Source organism: Chiroxiphia lanceolata, chromosome 5 (genome assembly GCF_009829145.1).
Source record: "Chiroxiphia lanceolata isolate bChiLan1 chromosome 5, bChiLan1.pri, whole genome shotgun sequence".
Classification (NCBI taxonomy): domain Eukaryota; kingdom Metazoa; phylum Chordata; class Aves; order Passeriformes; family Pipridae; genus Chiroxiphia; species Chiroxiphia lanceolata.
In genome coordinates this window covers 72,064,714-72,080,894 of record NC_045641.1, presented here as the reverse complement: position 1 = coordinate 72,080,894, position 16,181 = coordinate 72,064,714, and the positions used below count along the sequence as shown (strand labels likewise).

At 47.6% G+C, this 16,181-nt stretch overlaps 1 protein-coding gene across 2 annotated transcripts; it reads right to left on the bottom strand.

Annotated features, from left to right (window-relative positions):
• Window positions 1–82: 82 nt before the first annotated feature.
• TM7SF3 (transmembrane 7 superfamily member 3) lies at window positions 83–14,562 on the bottom strand. 2 transcript variants are annotated; one of them, XM_032688296.1, is made up of 12 exons: window positions 14,403–14,562; window positions 9,097–9,254; window positions 7,437–7,587; window positions 6,665–6,785; window positions 6,063–6,234; window positions 5,804–5,981; window positions 4,607–4,693; window positions 4,243–4,323; window positions 3,590–3,742; window positions 2,969–3,066; window positions 2,269–2,431; window positions 83–2,053 (listed from the first exon to the last, which is right to left on the bottom strand). In XM_032688296.1, exons 1-12 carry the CDS (start codon window positions 14,470–14,472, stop codon window positions 1,791–1,793), a joined length of 1,695 nt encoding a protein of 564 aa, XP_032544187.1. In that variant the 5' UTR covers window positions 14,473–14,562; the 3' UTR covers window positions 83–1,790. The 2 variants fall into 2 exon arrangements, with proteins under 2 accessions (XP_032544187.1, XP_032544188.1); XM_032688297.1 differs by having other exon boundaries at window positions 9,097–9,251.
• Between the last annotated feature and the right edge of the window lie 1,619 nt (window positions 14,563–16,181).

Here is a 16,181-nt window from a genome sequence, read left to right as displayed (position 1 = left end):
ACTATCCATACAAGATCCAAGGCAGAGGCTCAGCTGTAAAACCATCACTGGATTCAAAGAGAGCCCTTCAGTTCCACCGTTCTTTCCAAAAGACATCTTTATTATAAAAGACATAGAAAATTCGAGTTAGGCTTGTTTCTTGCATGACGTTAATCACAGCAATTATAAAAACCCCACCACGGTAAACACGGTTAAGAGCATTTCTAGACCACAAGTGTCTGCTCCTTGCCATCATCCAGGGCAGGGACTGCTCAGGATCAGTCAGTGAGACCCAGGGAAGAGCTCCTCCTTTATCCCACACAACAGCACAGGGAAACAAGCCCCAAACTGCAGGATTTCAGCCTTGCTTTGCTGTTCCAGCTTCAAGCAACCATGGGATTTGTCTCCCTGAACTTCAGGAGAGTTCAGTCACCTCAGACACTGTGTCACTGAGCTTTCACTCCTTGAAGAAAAGTCATGTTAAAGTCATGAATTCCTTTTATTGCCAGGGTGTTTTAACTTCCAACTGAGCTCCCAGAGAAACCAGTTTCCTTAGGAAGAGTTGTTTCTCACAAACTCACTACCAAAATTTAAAGCGGCGGCTGAGAACTTCAGCTTCCACCACTGGGGAATGTCCTCACGGAGGTTCCATAAAGGAAGGACTGTGCACTTGGCTGCCCTTGCTAAAGGCTCAAAACCAGGGAGAAGGAAGAGTCACTATAACCTGTATCAGGATACAGGATGCAACACTTCAACCACCCTTCGTTTTGTTTTTTTAGGAAGGGAATAAAGCCACCATACGAGATCCCAATCCTCCACTGGACACAAGGAGTGGTCCCTCATCTGCTTTTATCCCACATTCTGCTTTGGGCAGAAGCAATTCCAATAGGTAAGGAATACATTCAGTCAGCAGGGATCCTGGTCAGTATTTTGCTGGCTGAATGCTGTTTTCACATCCCTGACAGGCAAAATTAAAAGATGATTAAAAATAAACATTAGTGTTTCAGCCAACTCCAGGGAAAAAAATTGCCACTGGCTACAAAGAGCTTACTTAGTTTTTTTTCTTTTATAACAGCACCTTCAAAGGAAGAGATCATACGAGAGCAGAGACAAGACACAGGCTGTTCAGAAAGCAAACAGGGAGACAAACTTCTCATGTTCTCTTGGCAATCATCTCTGCACACAGACCAGATGACCAGCTTGCTACAGAACCACCCAAAGGAGGGAGAGTCTTCTCATCCCAGGTCAGGTCCACATCCCGAGCCCCAGAGTGCACATGGACAACAGTTCACTCAGTGCAGTTTAAACTCAAGTCTCTTAGTCCAGCCTGCAAGGCTCAGGAACTCTGCTGGGAACAGCTGTGCCTGCAGCTACACATTCTGTACCTGTACGAGGTGATGCTGCAGCTCCTGCTGGAACTCCTGGGTATGTCCTTGTCTCTGCCCTGGCAGCTGGACACACTCAGGAGTGACCCAGGCAGTACCTTAGCAGTGATTCCCACATGCAAGGGAACAGCCAGGATGGTCCAGGTTGCTTTCCAAGGCCTGTTTGACACTTCCCACACCCAAAGAGCAACCTAGACCACCCTGAGATGAACCCCGAGGACAAGGCCCTGCAGCTGGACACGAGCACGTTACAGCGGAGCCACAGAGGGCATGTAGTGTGTACTGACAGGAACTGCTCCTGCTGGGCAAACCTCTCAATCAGCGGGACAAAGGAGCAGTGGTAAACCCTGCACCACTGCCTGGTTTGCTGGGAATCATCTTGCCATTCCAAGGTCCTTCCTCTCCGTTCCCACCAGTCGTGGCACGTTACAGAAGCAGTGGAGTTCTCTCCCCGGCCGGCTGGTCTTTCTGAAAGAACTCTTTGATGTGCAGCAGCTTGTTGTGGATCCTCTCTCTCAGGGGAGGGATGTGATGGCTGGGGTCCAGGACATTGGTGCTCCTACGCTCCCTTTCCCGCTTCCAGGTGAGATAGGGGTGTGGTGGGAAGGGCACCTCACTCCTCTCCCGACGCAGCTGCACAGTCACCCCACTGAGGGCCAGCATTGCCCATACTGACAGGATAATCAGGTCTGGAAAAAAGGAAAACAGATTCCTGCACCAGAGCAGAACATTCCTTCCTTTCCCACGCACAAACACTGAACAAGTTCAGTGAGAGAAATGACATCTTGTCTCCAATACCCACATGTTCTCTTTCCACCCCTTCCTGCCCTCACACCCTGTTCACAACAGAAGCAGAGTCAGTGATTCCTCTTTAAAAAGAGAGAGAAGTCCCAAGAGGACTCACCATTCCTCTGGAAAGGCACGTTGGTGTAAGCTCTGTTGAAGTAAACATTGAGGACCCTTCGGAGCAGGTCCAAGGTGATGTAGGCAAGGCTTGTGTAGACATAACAAGCAATAGCCAGGACTACTGTGTAAGAGCCCACTATTCCAGAAGCCAGGATGTTCAGCTGGAAGGGAGACAAACCACAGCTTTAGGAGACTGAGAAACACTCTTTATTCCCCATGACAGCAGAATCAAGGAATCACAGGATGGTTTGTGTTGGAAGAGACTTTAAAGACCATCCAGTTCCAACCCCCTGCCATGGGCAGGGACACCTTCCACTGGACCAGGTTGCTCAGAGTCCCATCCAACTGGCCTTGGACACTTCCAGGGATGGGGCAGCCACAGCTTCTCTGGGCAACTATTTTGTATTTTTTTCAGTTCTTCTGTGAGGAATTGGCTGCTCACACCTCTCCAGCCATCCTGTTAAGACAGAACCCAACTAAATGAGGTGCTGGGGGATGCTGTGGACAACATTACAAGGAGCCATTCCTTGGGTTAGGGACCATTTGGCACAAGTGGGGCTGAACAGGAACTGCCTGAAACTGGTCCTGTGCTGAGCTCCTTGAAGCTGTTAAGTTTTCAACACATATCCCACAAGATGACACAATCTGACACCCCTTCCTCCCTCTCTCCTCCTCAGGTGAGGGCACAGAGTACTCACAATTCTTGGGCAGCCAACAAAAAGCACTGGAACCATCAAGGCCACAGAAGTGAAGGTCACCCAGAACACCACATCATCACGGAACACCCTGTAGTCTCCTGCAAAGACACCACGTTTACCAGTTAGTGAAACATTTCCTTTATTGCAAGTGGTTGGGGGTGAGCTTTTTTACCCCAAAATTCTGTACATTAAGAAATACCTGGAGTTTCAACAAGACATTGTTGGAAAGCTCAGCTTTTGAGCTCAAATGCTGACTGCTTAATATAGACTGGAACAGTTAGACAAGGACAAGAACAAGAACAGTTAGGCTGTCCCAGCTGAGCACAGTCTCTGTGCTCTGGGTTGGGACAGCAGATCTTGTCCTGAACCAAAGATTTTTGATGAGGTCCATGTTACTCATCTGGTAAGAAAGAAAAGTACCAGGGAGCTGCTGCCCCTGAGTTTAGGGGTTAGAAGCCTGTATGGGTTTCTGAGCTAAAAACCTGCATCTATTTAGGTTTTACTCCAGAGTATGGTGCAAGGGCCACCATCACAACAACACAAAGCAACAAATTCTTCTGGCTTTTGTGTCTTTTAAAGTCTTTTTAAAGGCCCTGATGACATCAGTATTTCAGTGCTTACCTAGAGGAGTGAAGAAGAGCGTGGATGAAAAGAGAAATCCCAGCACGAGTCCAACAACAAACACGCAGAGCAGGACAGAGCCAAATCTCCACCAGCTCCCAGCCAAGAACAGCCCCCCAACAATTCCAGCCACTGCAGTCAAAATAAGACGCACTGGGAGAGAAAAGAGGGAATTCCCACACTGAGAACTTCAGTTACTGCAGTAACACCTTCAGCAGCTTTACTTACACTCTTGTTTAGCTTTTTGCAACATGTATCAAAAAATAAACATAAAATAAGTAAAAAATAACTAATTCTTGCTACTAGAGTGAGTGCAGACCTTCTACTTCCATTTTACAGCTGAAATCTGTGTTTGATCTGAAACACAGGTCTACCCATTGCGAAAGAAGTAGGAGGAAGTCTGTTCCAAAACCTGTATCTTCCTTGGATAAATAAAATTTGTGGTTTAGAGTTGCAGCTTTTAATTCTGCATCACTTTGATACTGGAAGCAAAACACTCTGCTGCATATTCAGCTATTGTGGTAATTAGAGCTCAGCTCAAGCACTGAGGTATCACCCTCCCATCCTTCCTGATAAAACTGAGCTTTTACCTGAGGGATTCATAACAACAATCCTTTGGGAAGAGCCTGGGGTGTCCTGACACATCTACTCACCATCATAACCAAGGCCAGTGACCCTTGTGATGAACACAAAGAAGAAGAACGCTGAGACTATGAAGCCCATGAAGAACAAGTCTAGAGAGGAAGGAATAAGTATTTAGTGACTTTTTTTCCTGGAAAGGGGTGTCCTCAAGCACTTCAAATAGTGAAAAATGACATATTTATATTGCCCAGCATGCACCCTAATTCTATGTTTCTGTTCTTTCCGTACCAACTTACTCTGCTCAGATCCTATAAAATCAAAGCAATGGACCTAACTGGCATGGAATCACCATCAACATCACCATTCTAAGTTACAAATTATATTCACCAAATTCCAACCAGACTTAGGAGATGAGAAAAAGCAAACATTCAGGACCTGTTTTCCAGAATCTGTGCCCAAAAAAGCAGGTGAAAAGACCAAGAACGGCAAAAGCAGTGAAGAACACTTTGGTAGAGAGTTTACCTGCAAGGAGAGAGAAAGGGTTACTACAGCGTTGCACCCAGTAGTGCCAACAACTGGAGTAGTTCCAGATTGATTAAGAAATCCTTATTCAAGGACTGAAGTTTCTGTAATAATCAGTTAAGTGTCTGTAATTTGTTTATAACACAGATACAACTTTGGCTGAAAATTCTCTGTTCAGCTTTAGAAAAAACCAAAAACTAACATTCAATCGTCTATAAAAATCCATCCCATGGGATTAGTGCCCAGGCAGCAGCCACTGCCTTCTGCACTGCAGTCTCCCCATCATCTCCCTTGGAGAGATTTCCCATGCCACAAAAAGGATCATCAGCATCCCAGCAGGGCTGACCTCTGTCTTCCAGGCAAAATCGCAAGTGGTATTTAAGCTATTTAAAGAAGGAAAGCACATTTTCTATGTGGTCTGGGTTAGGGAAGAGAGGTTTAGCCTTAGTAATTTGTCTCATGGAGTTTGACAACAATTACTGGTGTTAGAGTATAAGAAAAAAATTATTAGAACAAATCTTACTTTCTGAACCAAATTCTCACAATTTTTGTGTCCCTTCTGCAAATCATAATGGGAGTGGCAGCTTTGCTCTGTTTCTGCTCAAATTCCATCATATTATAACTTTGTAGTCATTTCACTATTGCTGACATTGCTTTTATGCTTATTCTATGTGACTCCCTCCTTTCAAAACACTTGCAGGTTACTGATTCCTGTCAGCACCAGTTAGAAAAATCAGGCTGGACCCTAATCCAGCTTGTGTTTTATTACTTCACCTTCACATCCAGCATCTACCATCCTACAAGGGATTTAAGATTATGTATACAGTTCAAATGGGAAAAGCTGGAGCAGCACTACAGAGTAGCAAGTTAACACTTGCAATCCACATATTAAACCTCGATTAAGTTAAACCTTCAACTACTAATTGTTCTCAGCCTTACTTTATCATTCTAGACTTTCTCCTCCATCAAGGAACAAATTGATCATAAAGTAACAAAATACATGCAGTGTAATCTCATAGCACCATGACATAAATATGTAAGTTCATATCTACATATTGGAGCACAACGAGCTCCAGGGGAGCTGGAACGGACATACAAATCCCAACTTACTGAGGGAAGAGCAGTTATCCACCAGGTCAGCAAAGCTGCAGGCATATGTGTGCACAGGGATGTAGGCAGCAGAAGTGTTCCAGAGGGGATCCCAAACTATGACATTGTAGATCACACCTTGCCCGGGAAGCGAGGAAAAGTAGACATTGGTCTTGTCATCAGTTGTAAGAGTGAGCATCTGGGGAAGTAAGGAATATTTGTATGGCATTTAAGACAGCACCACTGCCACATGCCTGGCACAGCAGGGCCTCAGACTGACCTTAATGCCATTGGCTTTGATACTCTGCACCTCAGACATCTTCCTGATGTGGCTCACGAGCACCATCTCAGACAGGTCGTTCTCAGGGAGGAAGTACTGATAGACATCATAGCGCAGCCGCCACCGCGAGCTCTGCCCCGTCCCTGAGTCACAGGACGGGGGGTTTGCTCCCCTGCAACCACAAGCACATCAGTCACAGGCCCAGCCATGATCCCAGGCAGCATTCAGGAAATAATGGCTTTGAACTTGAAAGTCTCAAGTTAAACAAACCTCTGAGTCCTTATCATGCTTCAGTCCCAGTAAAGAAATAAAACTGCCTGTAACCCAGAATTGCTCCTCAGTCATTATGAAGAATGGGGAAGTCCAGTATTTGCTGGCTGCTTACACTTCTGAAGTTGCACCACCTCTCCTGCAAGATGTAACTCTCAACTTTTATCTCCCTCATGTCTAACCTCTCCCCCTCCCCCCTTTCCCCATGTACATTTGTTGCAGCAAACAAGATTCCTGGATGGTTCGGCCATCTGGGCAGAACCCCGTTTCAGCACCATGGTTAAATACAGCACAAAAGGTCTTGCTGAGCACTCTCAAGTTCTTCCGCACACCTGGTATATCCCAAGTTTGCAGGGGCAAACTTGATGTGTATATCAACCAATGTATAGTCCAGGTAAAGATTTGGATCCACTTCCAAGTCAAACTCTAGATTGCAGCCTCCAGGAATGGGATCTAGAACACAGAAAAGGAAACTGTAGTTAAGCACTTGCAGGCACAGAAAGTGGTCAGGTTCTGGCCCTGTAGCACCTCTCCTGTGAAGACAGGCTGAGAGAGTCAGAGTTGTTCAGCCAGGAGAAGGAAAGGGGGGCCTACAATAAAGCTGGAGAGGGACTGTTTACAAGGCCCCAGTGTGACAGGACAAGAGGGAATGGCTTCACAATGACAGAGAGCAGGTTTAGATTGGATATTTTGAAGAAATTCTTCCCTGTGAGGGTGGGGAGGCCCTGGCACAGGTTGCCCAGAGAAGCTGTGGCTGCCCCATCCCTGGAAGTGTTTCAGGCCAGGTTGGATGGGGCTCTGAGCAACCTGGTCTAGTGGAAGGTGTCCCTGCCCATGGCAAGGGTGTTGGAATGAGATGATCTTTAGGGTCCTGTCCCACCCAAACAAACCCGTGATTCCAGGACATGCATAACAGTTTTTTACTCTAAGGCTGCAGTCATGGCAAAACCACAGACCATCCTACCTGCAACTCACAGCTCAGCAGTGACAATAAACCTTTTCAGCCCATTTCAAAAGAACTTCTGGCATCTCTACCAAATTTCCACCATGGAAGACTATCACCTCTGAAAGGTCAGCATCCCTTCCCAGGGAATGAGAACATACCTTTCTCCATGTAGGGAATGGAGATGGCTGTGCTGAGCACCTGCCCAGCGTCCAGTGCCCGCAGGTACCACGTGCACACTGTCTGCTGAGGCCGGAGGATGGACACCAACCCTCTGTCCACTCCAACTCCTGAGCTGTTCACAGATGGAGTCTGGGCAGAAAGAAATTACATAAACAAGCAGTTCTCCTGGAGAGGATTTCTGCCACAGCTTGATGTATGACAGGAGGCCATTCTTGCCACAGACCTGCCAGGCACATGTCAGTGCCAGTTGCCACAGATGAGGCTCCACCTGGTTAAAGTCTGGCTATGGATTGAGTAGAAGTGTAACAGGACTGGAATATCCCTCACAAAATGTGAGATGGCACCAAGGAAGCATTCTGGGAACCAATGTACAGCAGCACCTCACTATCTCCACCAGAACAGAGATGACTGGCTTAACACCAGCCATGCCAGGTGTGTTTGGGGCCAGGTCAGCTACTGCCCCAATCCCCCATCCCTTCCAGAACCAGGACTCTGCAGGAGAGATCAGGCAACAATGGCAAAGTCACACTCACATGGCTGGAAACAACTGACCTACAGGCAAATCTGTTCTTCAGAATGGAAAGTTTGCTTTTGTCCAAGGCAGCCACAGCTACCTGAGGCAACACTGTAAGGAAGCACTTTGGACCTGGCAGACTTCAAGGTCTGGCTCAACTTCATGTTTCTAGAGGCAGACCAGCCCTAAAAGCAGTACAGATGTATTTATGCATCACTGCCCTTGGCCTGTGGATCTGAACTGGCAGCAGAAGGTTCTACCAGAGGCAAGCAAAGACTGAACAGGGGTCCCAGTAATGCCTCAGCCCTGTGATCCTGGCCCTTCCACCAGTACAAAGATGGCTGAGCTGGGGGACTTGTGCTACAGGTCGTTCATCTTTTAAGCTTCCCAGGATTCTTCTTGGCACTCAGTACCTTCTCAAGTGGAAGATACTGATGGAGAGAGGAAAACTGGATGGCAGCTGTCAGATCTCCATCTACCACCTTCAGCTCAGTGAATGCTCTGTTCAAACACCAGCCAGAGCCTCACAACACCATAACAACAACAAAATCATATTTTAGATCAGCCTCAGTCTGTCCCATCATTGCTGGGATGCAGTACACAGCAGCAGGAATACTTATGTTGTTGTCTAGAAGTAGCAGCCTTCACTGGAGCACTGCAGAGGAACTTCTCCATGTGTCAAAGGAGAATTAGATCCAGGACAAGGAGCTGAGGTAGGAAGACATCACATCTGTAGTGGCCAGATCCAAGCCACACAAACAGCAGACGACTAAACATCCCCAAGTGATCATGTCCACGGCATCTGGCAAGCACTTGAATGGATCTGGTTTTAATCTGACAAGCTGATGGAGAGTAGTCAGAAGGCACATGTAAAAAGCACCACTTCCACCAAATAAAGAGCTTTGAAACATTTTTAAGCCAGCTCTGAAATTCCTTTATCAGTCAGTCCTTCAAAACAGCAGCTATGACATGTGAGTATAACGAAGGATTTCTGAAGCTACAACAACACTGCCCAGGTAAGATACATTATTTACACAGCTTCAGCTCAACAGTCCTACAGGTATCAGAGCCAATTCCTTTGTGGAAGGAAAAGCAGCACTTAGGAGCAGAAGAGCTACTCTTACCTTATCAAAGGATATCACCACATCACTCTGCTGGGCATGCACTTGAAAAACAACAACAGTCACATTGCTGCCGATGTTCCTGATCACAGCTTCCACTGGGCTGGTCTGGTTAAGGAGCACATTCCTGAATTTTCCCAAGGAGAGCTCAAGAAGACCTGCTTTACAAAAAAAAGGAAAACACTTGGATGGGTTTTTTTTGTCCAGAGTGAAGCCTGGAAGTTTCCAGCAGCTCAATAATAGTCAGCTGGGAGCAGGGCAGGACGTTGCTTTGTGCTCCTCTTGCCCTGTAAGCTGTCCCAAGGTTTCTGGGATGCACCTACAGGAACAGGCACAGCCAGGGAACTTGCCCTAAGGGCCTCACCTAAACACATGGGCATTCCTGCCATGAGCTCAGGACTTGATACTGAGCTCACCAGCTGCAGCCAACTAGCCAGTAACGCTTCAAAGAGACAACAAGGAAGGATACTGAGGACTGATCTTTGGGAAACGCAAGTAAGTGTGTCCATATTAGCCAGCAAACTTGCACAATATCCATTAGACCTCCCGGTGAATTCCCACAGCCCATGGAAATTGGAGTCCACTTCCAGAACACAGAGTCAAAGCTGTAGCTTAAAGATGTACCCTTACCCACCTTCAACTATTTCACAAGTTTTTTGCTCCCCGTTGTCATCATTAGGATTGTTGGATCCCAACTTCTGCATCTAAAAATCTGGCTAATTTTTCCTACACACACCCCAGACCATTTCTCCCTACGATGAGCACAACCTCATGATCCACTGCCATTTTAACTTGAAGAGAACCACCTATGACCCAGGACAGAAGACCTCTGAGAATCAGCTTTGGCTTGTCCTTTAAGTCCTGCAAGCAAGCCTGGCTTCTCCCTGTGCTGGGATCTGGAGGGACAGGGATGCCAAGGGAGGAAAAAGATGCAGCCACACAGAATCCACAAGGTTCTCTTTGGCTGGTCACTGGCATCCTTGGTCAGCTTCTTGGCCTCTTGATATGTCAGAGGGGAGCTCCAACCCTCATCTCACAGTGAAGGAAGAAATTTCAGCCCTTACATGCTCACTCCCAAAATTCAGTTAATACCAGTGCTGCATCACCAATAAAACCTCAGCTGAAATATGGGGATCATAAGCCATCTGTGAGGCAAAAAAATCTCTGTTCTTCTGTTCTGTCATCTGCAGTTGTGTTAAGGTAGAAAACATTTTTACGTCAGGTTTTCAAACAGTAATTAATGTAAAATTAAAGCTACAAATAGAGCTTTGTGTATTCTTCACTTCCTGATTCTCAGCATTCAGATACCTTCCCCTTCACCAGATCTCTTTCCCCATCAGCTCAAGTCCTACCAGAAAGGCAACCAGCAGCATGACTGCTAAAGAAAAGCACTCACAAGGCACCGAATATGCATCTACACGCTCAGAAATTTGAAGTGAAAGCTCAGAATGCAGGGAAAACATCTTTCTTTGATCTCTCAGAACTTCAGCAGTTTCCTGAACCGCAAGATGTTCATGCTTAGATGTCTTTCAAAGAAAACAAAGCTGAAATCATACATATCCTCTCTGTGATCTACATCAAGGGCAGAGAGCTGCATTGCTCTGCCTCGTTCCTCACCTCCACTCCGTGCTCATACTCAGAGGCCCCCACATAAATAAGGGCAGATTCATCAGCAACGCACGCAGCCACTGCTTCAATGTGATCATGAGACTCTGAGTGTCAGCACACTCTCTCAAGTTTAATTAGCGTGTTAATTAAGGTATGGTGCTCTACATTGCTTTACTGTTTGCATAACTGCTCCTGGAGCAGTGCATGTGATACACATTTCATCCCTATGTCTGGGCAGAAGAGCAGGGATTCAGAGTGAAGAGCAGGAACAGCTCCACCCATCAGACAAGTATTTTGCATCCAACCTTCTCCTCTGGGCAAGCTGCACCCTCCTGGAGGTAGACCACCAAGCAGGACCAGCAGCACCAATAACACCACCCCACACAGATGCACTTGGCCCATCAAGTCAGCAACAAAGCAAGGAGCAAAATCCAGGCATCCCAACATTTTTTATTCCTTCCAACAGCGAAGGTCCAGAAGCACTCCAAGATGCCAGGCTGCCTCTCCTTCCTCGCCTTTAGGGAGAACTGTAATGGTCAGAACAGCTTTGGATGAGATACGGGAGAGGAACCCCCAGTGTCACAGAGCTTATCAGGTGAACACACACCCAGAGGAAGTCAGTTACTGACACTGAGCACAGATGAGCACTGAGTAAGTACTACTCCTTATAGCAATGCCAGCATGGATCTGGGGCACAGACAGTCCTGCATAGGGAGCTGGCGGACACAGCAAACAGGCCACTGTCATTCCATATTGGAGCTTTTCTGTCACATGAAGGACAAAACCAGTACAGACAGCAAAGAAATTGAACCTTTTGGGCTCTTCTGAGATCAAAAGCCCTTATTCCTAACTCCAAGCAACACTGGAATCAACTCCAGAGTACCAGCTCTTGTTATCCCTGTGACACACACTTTCCCCAACAGGCAACACCCAGCTGGAACCATCTCCATCATGCTGATTCAGCGCCAGGCTCTCAGTTCCTTCCATGCTTTGAGTAAACCACATTCCCAGCTCCAGCAGCCAAGTGCCATTCCCCACCAGCACTAAATGTTACCCACACAGGTTCTGGATAAGAAACACAACTGAAGAAATGCCATTGCTGCCCACACAGGGACAGTCTTCACCTACAGAGCCACACTCAAACACTACACTTCCCTCAGACAAAGAGGTTCTCCGCAGTCAGAGAAGACACCCTGACAACCACCTTGCACTGGATATGCAGAATAACCTTCTTTAAGTGAGCTGGGAGAGTTAGGGAGCACCTCCCAGTGTAGAGAGTGCATCAGCAAGTAGTCACATGGAGATACTTAATGAAGATGAGATGCAAGCTCAGACTGGAAACCAGCTTGAGTAAAGAAAACATCAGCATACAGTTACTTCACAGAACAAAGCCAGGAGCCACATCTTATCACATCTGCAAGGCCATGCACACAGGGATGCACAGGACAGTCCTGCTACAAGGTCTCTTGTCTTTCCACACCAGTGAACTCCCCCAAAAAAGACAGCACCCACCCTGCCCCCAAAAGAAGCAAGAAGACTTATGAAAACTCCTAAACTTTAACTGTATGTGTACTGAGACTCAGGCTTAGAGCAGTTTGATGTTTTAAAGCAGATGATGCCATAGAGTGTGGCTTGTCATCATCATCATGATTCCCATCCCAGAAGACTATTCTGTTCACCAAGCTGGAGGTCTTCACAGCCTGAAAAGCGAGGGCAGAGCTTTGTGTGAACCTCTTATTTTAAAATACTGTTTCTGCATAGACTAAACAGCCAGCACAAACAAGTTCCACGCAGATAAGCTCCCTTCAGAAAAAAGGGCATCTCTCAGTCCTGGTTACACTGTGGATTCACTTTAGTTTTTCCCACACTAAACAATCCAGTTTGGATGTAACAAAGAGGTGGAGTTCCCTGGAAGGTAACAAACAGGATATATCAACCATTTCTGCACAAACAATAAACTTGGAGAGCTGCAGCCCACCAGAACCCCAGAGACGTAATATAGGCCATCCTGCACAGATTTTACTTATCAGCACTTTTCAAATGAAGTAGGATCTTCTAGTATTAGGAGAGCCCATCCCTGCAGACTGGGTGTCCACAACTAAATAACCACAAGACAATTTCAAATCAGTGAACCATTAAACAAAGTGTCCTTGTTTCAAGGGCCTAATGATCAGTTAGACACTGGCACACAAATTACACAGCTTATTAGCTTTCCACGAGGGAAATACTTGCCCTCTCCACTTTCAATCCTGCAAGGAAATACAGCAACAGGCAAAGCAGTTCACTTAGTCCCACAGTTGTTTTGCATTTTACATACTGTAAAAAAATTACTCAACACATGACCCATTTTCAATCAAGTGCAGGAGACAGTGTGTTTGTCAGCATCTTTTAATATAAATATTAAGGTCTAAGAACCCTGAGCTTTCATTCTCACACCTGCTTTTAAGGCCTGCAAGAAGCAGGGAATCCTTGGCTCTCAACTAAGATCTTGGGTTGAGACTTGGGGGAGGGAGGGGGGCAGAGAGAAGCCTTCCACATGTGGGCGTGGTTCCAAATGCTGTCCTGAAGCTTTACAAAGTATCCCAAAAGTCTCCTTTGGCACAATAAAGCTCATTCATTCAAGGCCAGGTTGGATGTGTCACTGACCTACCTGGAAGTGTCCCTGCCCATGAGAGGGGGTTGGAATGAGATGATCTTTAAGGTGCCACACCATTCTATGATTAGAAGCAGGTTCAAATATATACCAAAACTAAGAGGAGGAGGTTTATATCAGCCCTAATGTGAGGGACTGCCTGCTTATCTCTGAATTATCTCAGAGAGGAAACTGTTTATTTTTTCCTTTATTTGAACAGATAACAGTTTAACCAGAAATAAGTAAGCAACTGTTAAGTCTTCCCAAACAATAATTACAGTGCACTTAATAGCGGACTCCTATTTTCGTCACAAGCAGAAATGCAGGGAAATTACCAAAAAAAAAAAAAAAAAAAAAAGCCCATGCCAAATAAAATCACATTACATCAGCACAAGAAGTAACTTTAGGAAACAAGCTGCAAATTGTAAGAGGTCTCACTCATTTCCTTACGTTTCACAGTGACAGTGGTTTGCAACCCACCATTCACTGGGTGGTGGGAACTCATGACCACCTGTACGTGGTCAAAACCAACCAACCAACCAATACACCTCAAACACTTTTTAAGCTTGTTCCCTTACACACTCATATTCACGGGTGCTGAACGCCACCTTGTTCCTGTAGGAGGGACACAGCCCTGCACCAGACCCATCACCTGCACCGTATCCCTGCAACGGCGTCACTAAAATTATTCCTTTCTATCCACTAAGAGTGAAAATTATGGCGTTCACAGCAATTAAGCTGTAAAACTAAAAAGGGGGGGGGGGGGGGGAAGAAAGGAAGAGGGTTGTTCTCACTCTCCCCGTGGAAGATGAAGATAATCAAGAATACCCACTGCGCTTCCCCAGCTCCGCAGGCAGCGCTGATCCCTCCGGACAGCTGCGGGTCGCCCCACCACGACCTGGGACACCCCCAAAAGGCTCTGCATTCGCAACAATCCCTTTCTCCTCCATCCCGCTGGGCATTAACCCGGGAACAACCTCCCTGCTCCCGGTACCAGCCGGGGCTCCTGCGGCCGCTTAATGGCGGCCACAGCCCGGCCACCCCCCCCCGCGCCTCTCGCCGCCCTCACCTGAGGCACCGCCATGGCGCAGCACCCCCAGCAGCACCAGGAGCAGCGCGGAACGAGGACAGAGCCGCATGGCACTGGGGAGGGAAAGGGAACGGGGGATATGAAGCTGGGAAAGGGGCCGCGGCGCTGAGCGGGGCTGGAGCGGGGCGGGCACTGTGGGGCGGTGCGTAGGCGGGACCGCCCCACCGGGGCTGCTCGGCCCCCTCAGCCACCTGCGTGAGGGGTGCGGCAAAGAGCCCTTCGATTTCAGTAGTTGTACAGTGTTTTAATAATGCACGTTAGGTTTTGGGTCCGCCGGCTTGTGGCTTGGCTCAGGAGCACGAAGGAACCCCCCCGTCTCAGTTTACACGCGGAGGCAAATAAAATCCTGACTCCAGTTGTGCCATTGGTAAAACACTTGGGGCAGATTGGTTTGCATCGTGGCTGCACCCACAGCATCACTGACAAGGCTGAAGAGGGACTTTTCACAAGGACATGTAGTGACAGGACATGGGGAATGGCTTCAAACTGACAGAGAGCAGGTTTAGATTGGATATTAGGGAGAAATTCTTCCCTGGGAGGGTGGGGAGGCCCTGGCACAGGTTGCCCAGAGGAGCTGTGGCTGCCCCATCCCTGGAAGTGTCCAAGGCCAGGTTGGATGGGGCTCTGAGCAACCTGGTCTAGTGGAAGGTGTCCCTGCCCATGGCAGAGGGTTGGAACGAGATGGTCTTCAAGGTCCCTTCCACCCCAAACTATCCTGTGATTTTAAGAAAGAGGAAATTCCTGGAGGTCTCCAGCCCAGCTGGTCCCTCAAAGCTGGCCTATGGCCGACACTAGATCAGGTCAACCACAGTTTTGCCTCCCCTTGCCTACAAACTCCCAAGAGCGTGGAGCCCACAGCCTCTCTGGGTGTCCTGTATGGCACATCTTGATTTAGGAAGCCCCAGATATTTTCTAACCTTCAGCCTGGCCCTCTGCATGCTGCCAGCTGTGAAACACCCCTGGTAGACAGGGGAGATAACCTGTGGGAAGGCTGGCATTGTGCCCAGATGTCAGAGATAAGAAGGAAGGGGTTTAAGTGCTGAATGACCATCAGCTCATTCCCGGGCAGTACTGACTGGCACATGTGGCATTTATTCTCCAACCCTTGGGCACAGAGGCTGGGTGGTGGCTCTAAGCTGTCTCCCTGGGGCCACCACACTCTGGCTTTTCCCTGTTAGATGTGATTCCTGCTCATTTTGGGGCTGGAGTGGGGCACCAAAGCGCTGCTGCTGCTGCTGCTTTCAGCCGGGGCCAGAGTGACTGCTGTACAGCAAAAGAAAGCTGCCCCTGCTGTGGCATGCCAGCTTTCTAGTGCCGGCAACAGGATCACAGGAGCAATTAGGTTGGAAAAACCTTCTGAGATCATCGAGTCCAACCTTTGACTAAACACCATCATCTTGTCTACCAGATCACAGCGCTGAGTGCTGTGTCTGGCCTTTCCTTAAAAACCTCCAGGGATGGCAACTCCACCACCCATCCCAGTGTTTAATCACCCTTTCTATGAAGAAATTCCTCCTGATGTCCAGTCTAAACCTCCTCTGGTGCAGCTTGAGGCCATTTCTCCTTGTCCTGTCATTTTCTACCTGGGAGCAAAGCCTGCCCCCCGTCTGGATATACACCCTCCTGTCAGGGAGTCGCAGAGAGCCATGAAGCTGGAGAGTTGGGCTGATTCCAACAGGATAAGGTTCAACAAGGACAAGTGCTGGGTCCTGTACTTTGACCACAACAACCCCCTGCAGCGATACAGGCTGGGGACAG

Excerpts from the sequence above, each read along its gene's own strand:
- TM7SF3 (XM_032688296.1), bottom strand. The coding sequence starts at position 14,472 with ATGCGGCTCTGTCCTCGTTCCGCGCTGCTCCTGGTGCTGCTGGGGGTG. Across the intron at positions 4,694-5,803 it reads GGATAACTGCTCTTCCCTCA|GTAAACTCTCTACCAAAGTG; the intron begins GTAAGTTGGGAT and ends CTCTCCTTGCAG. Across the intron at positions 3,067-3,589 it reads GCTCTTCTTCACTCCTCTAG|GAGACTACAGGGTGTTCCGT; the intron begins GTAAGCACTGAA and ends GTGTCTTTGCAG.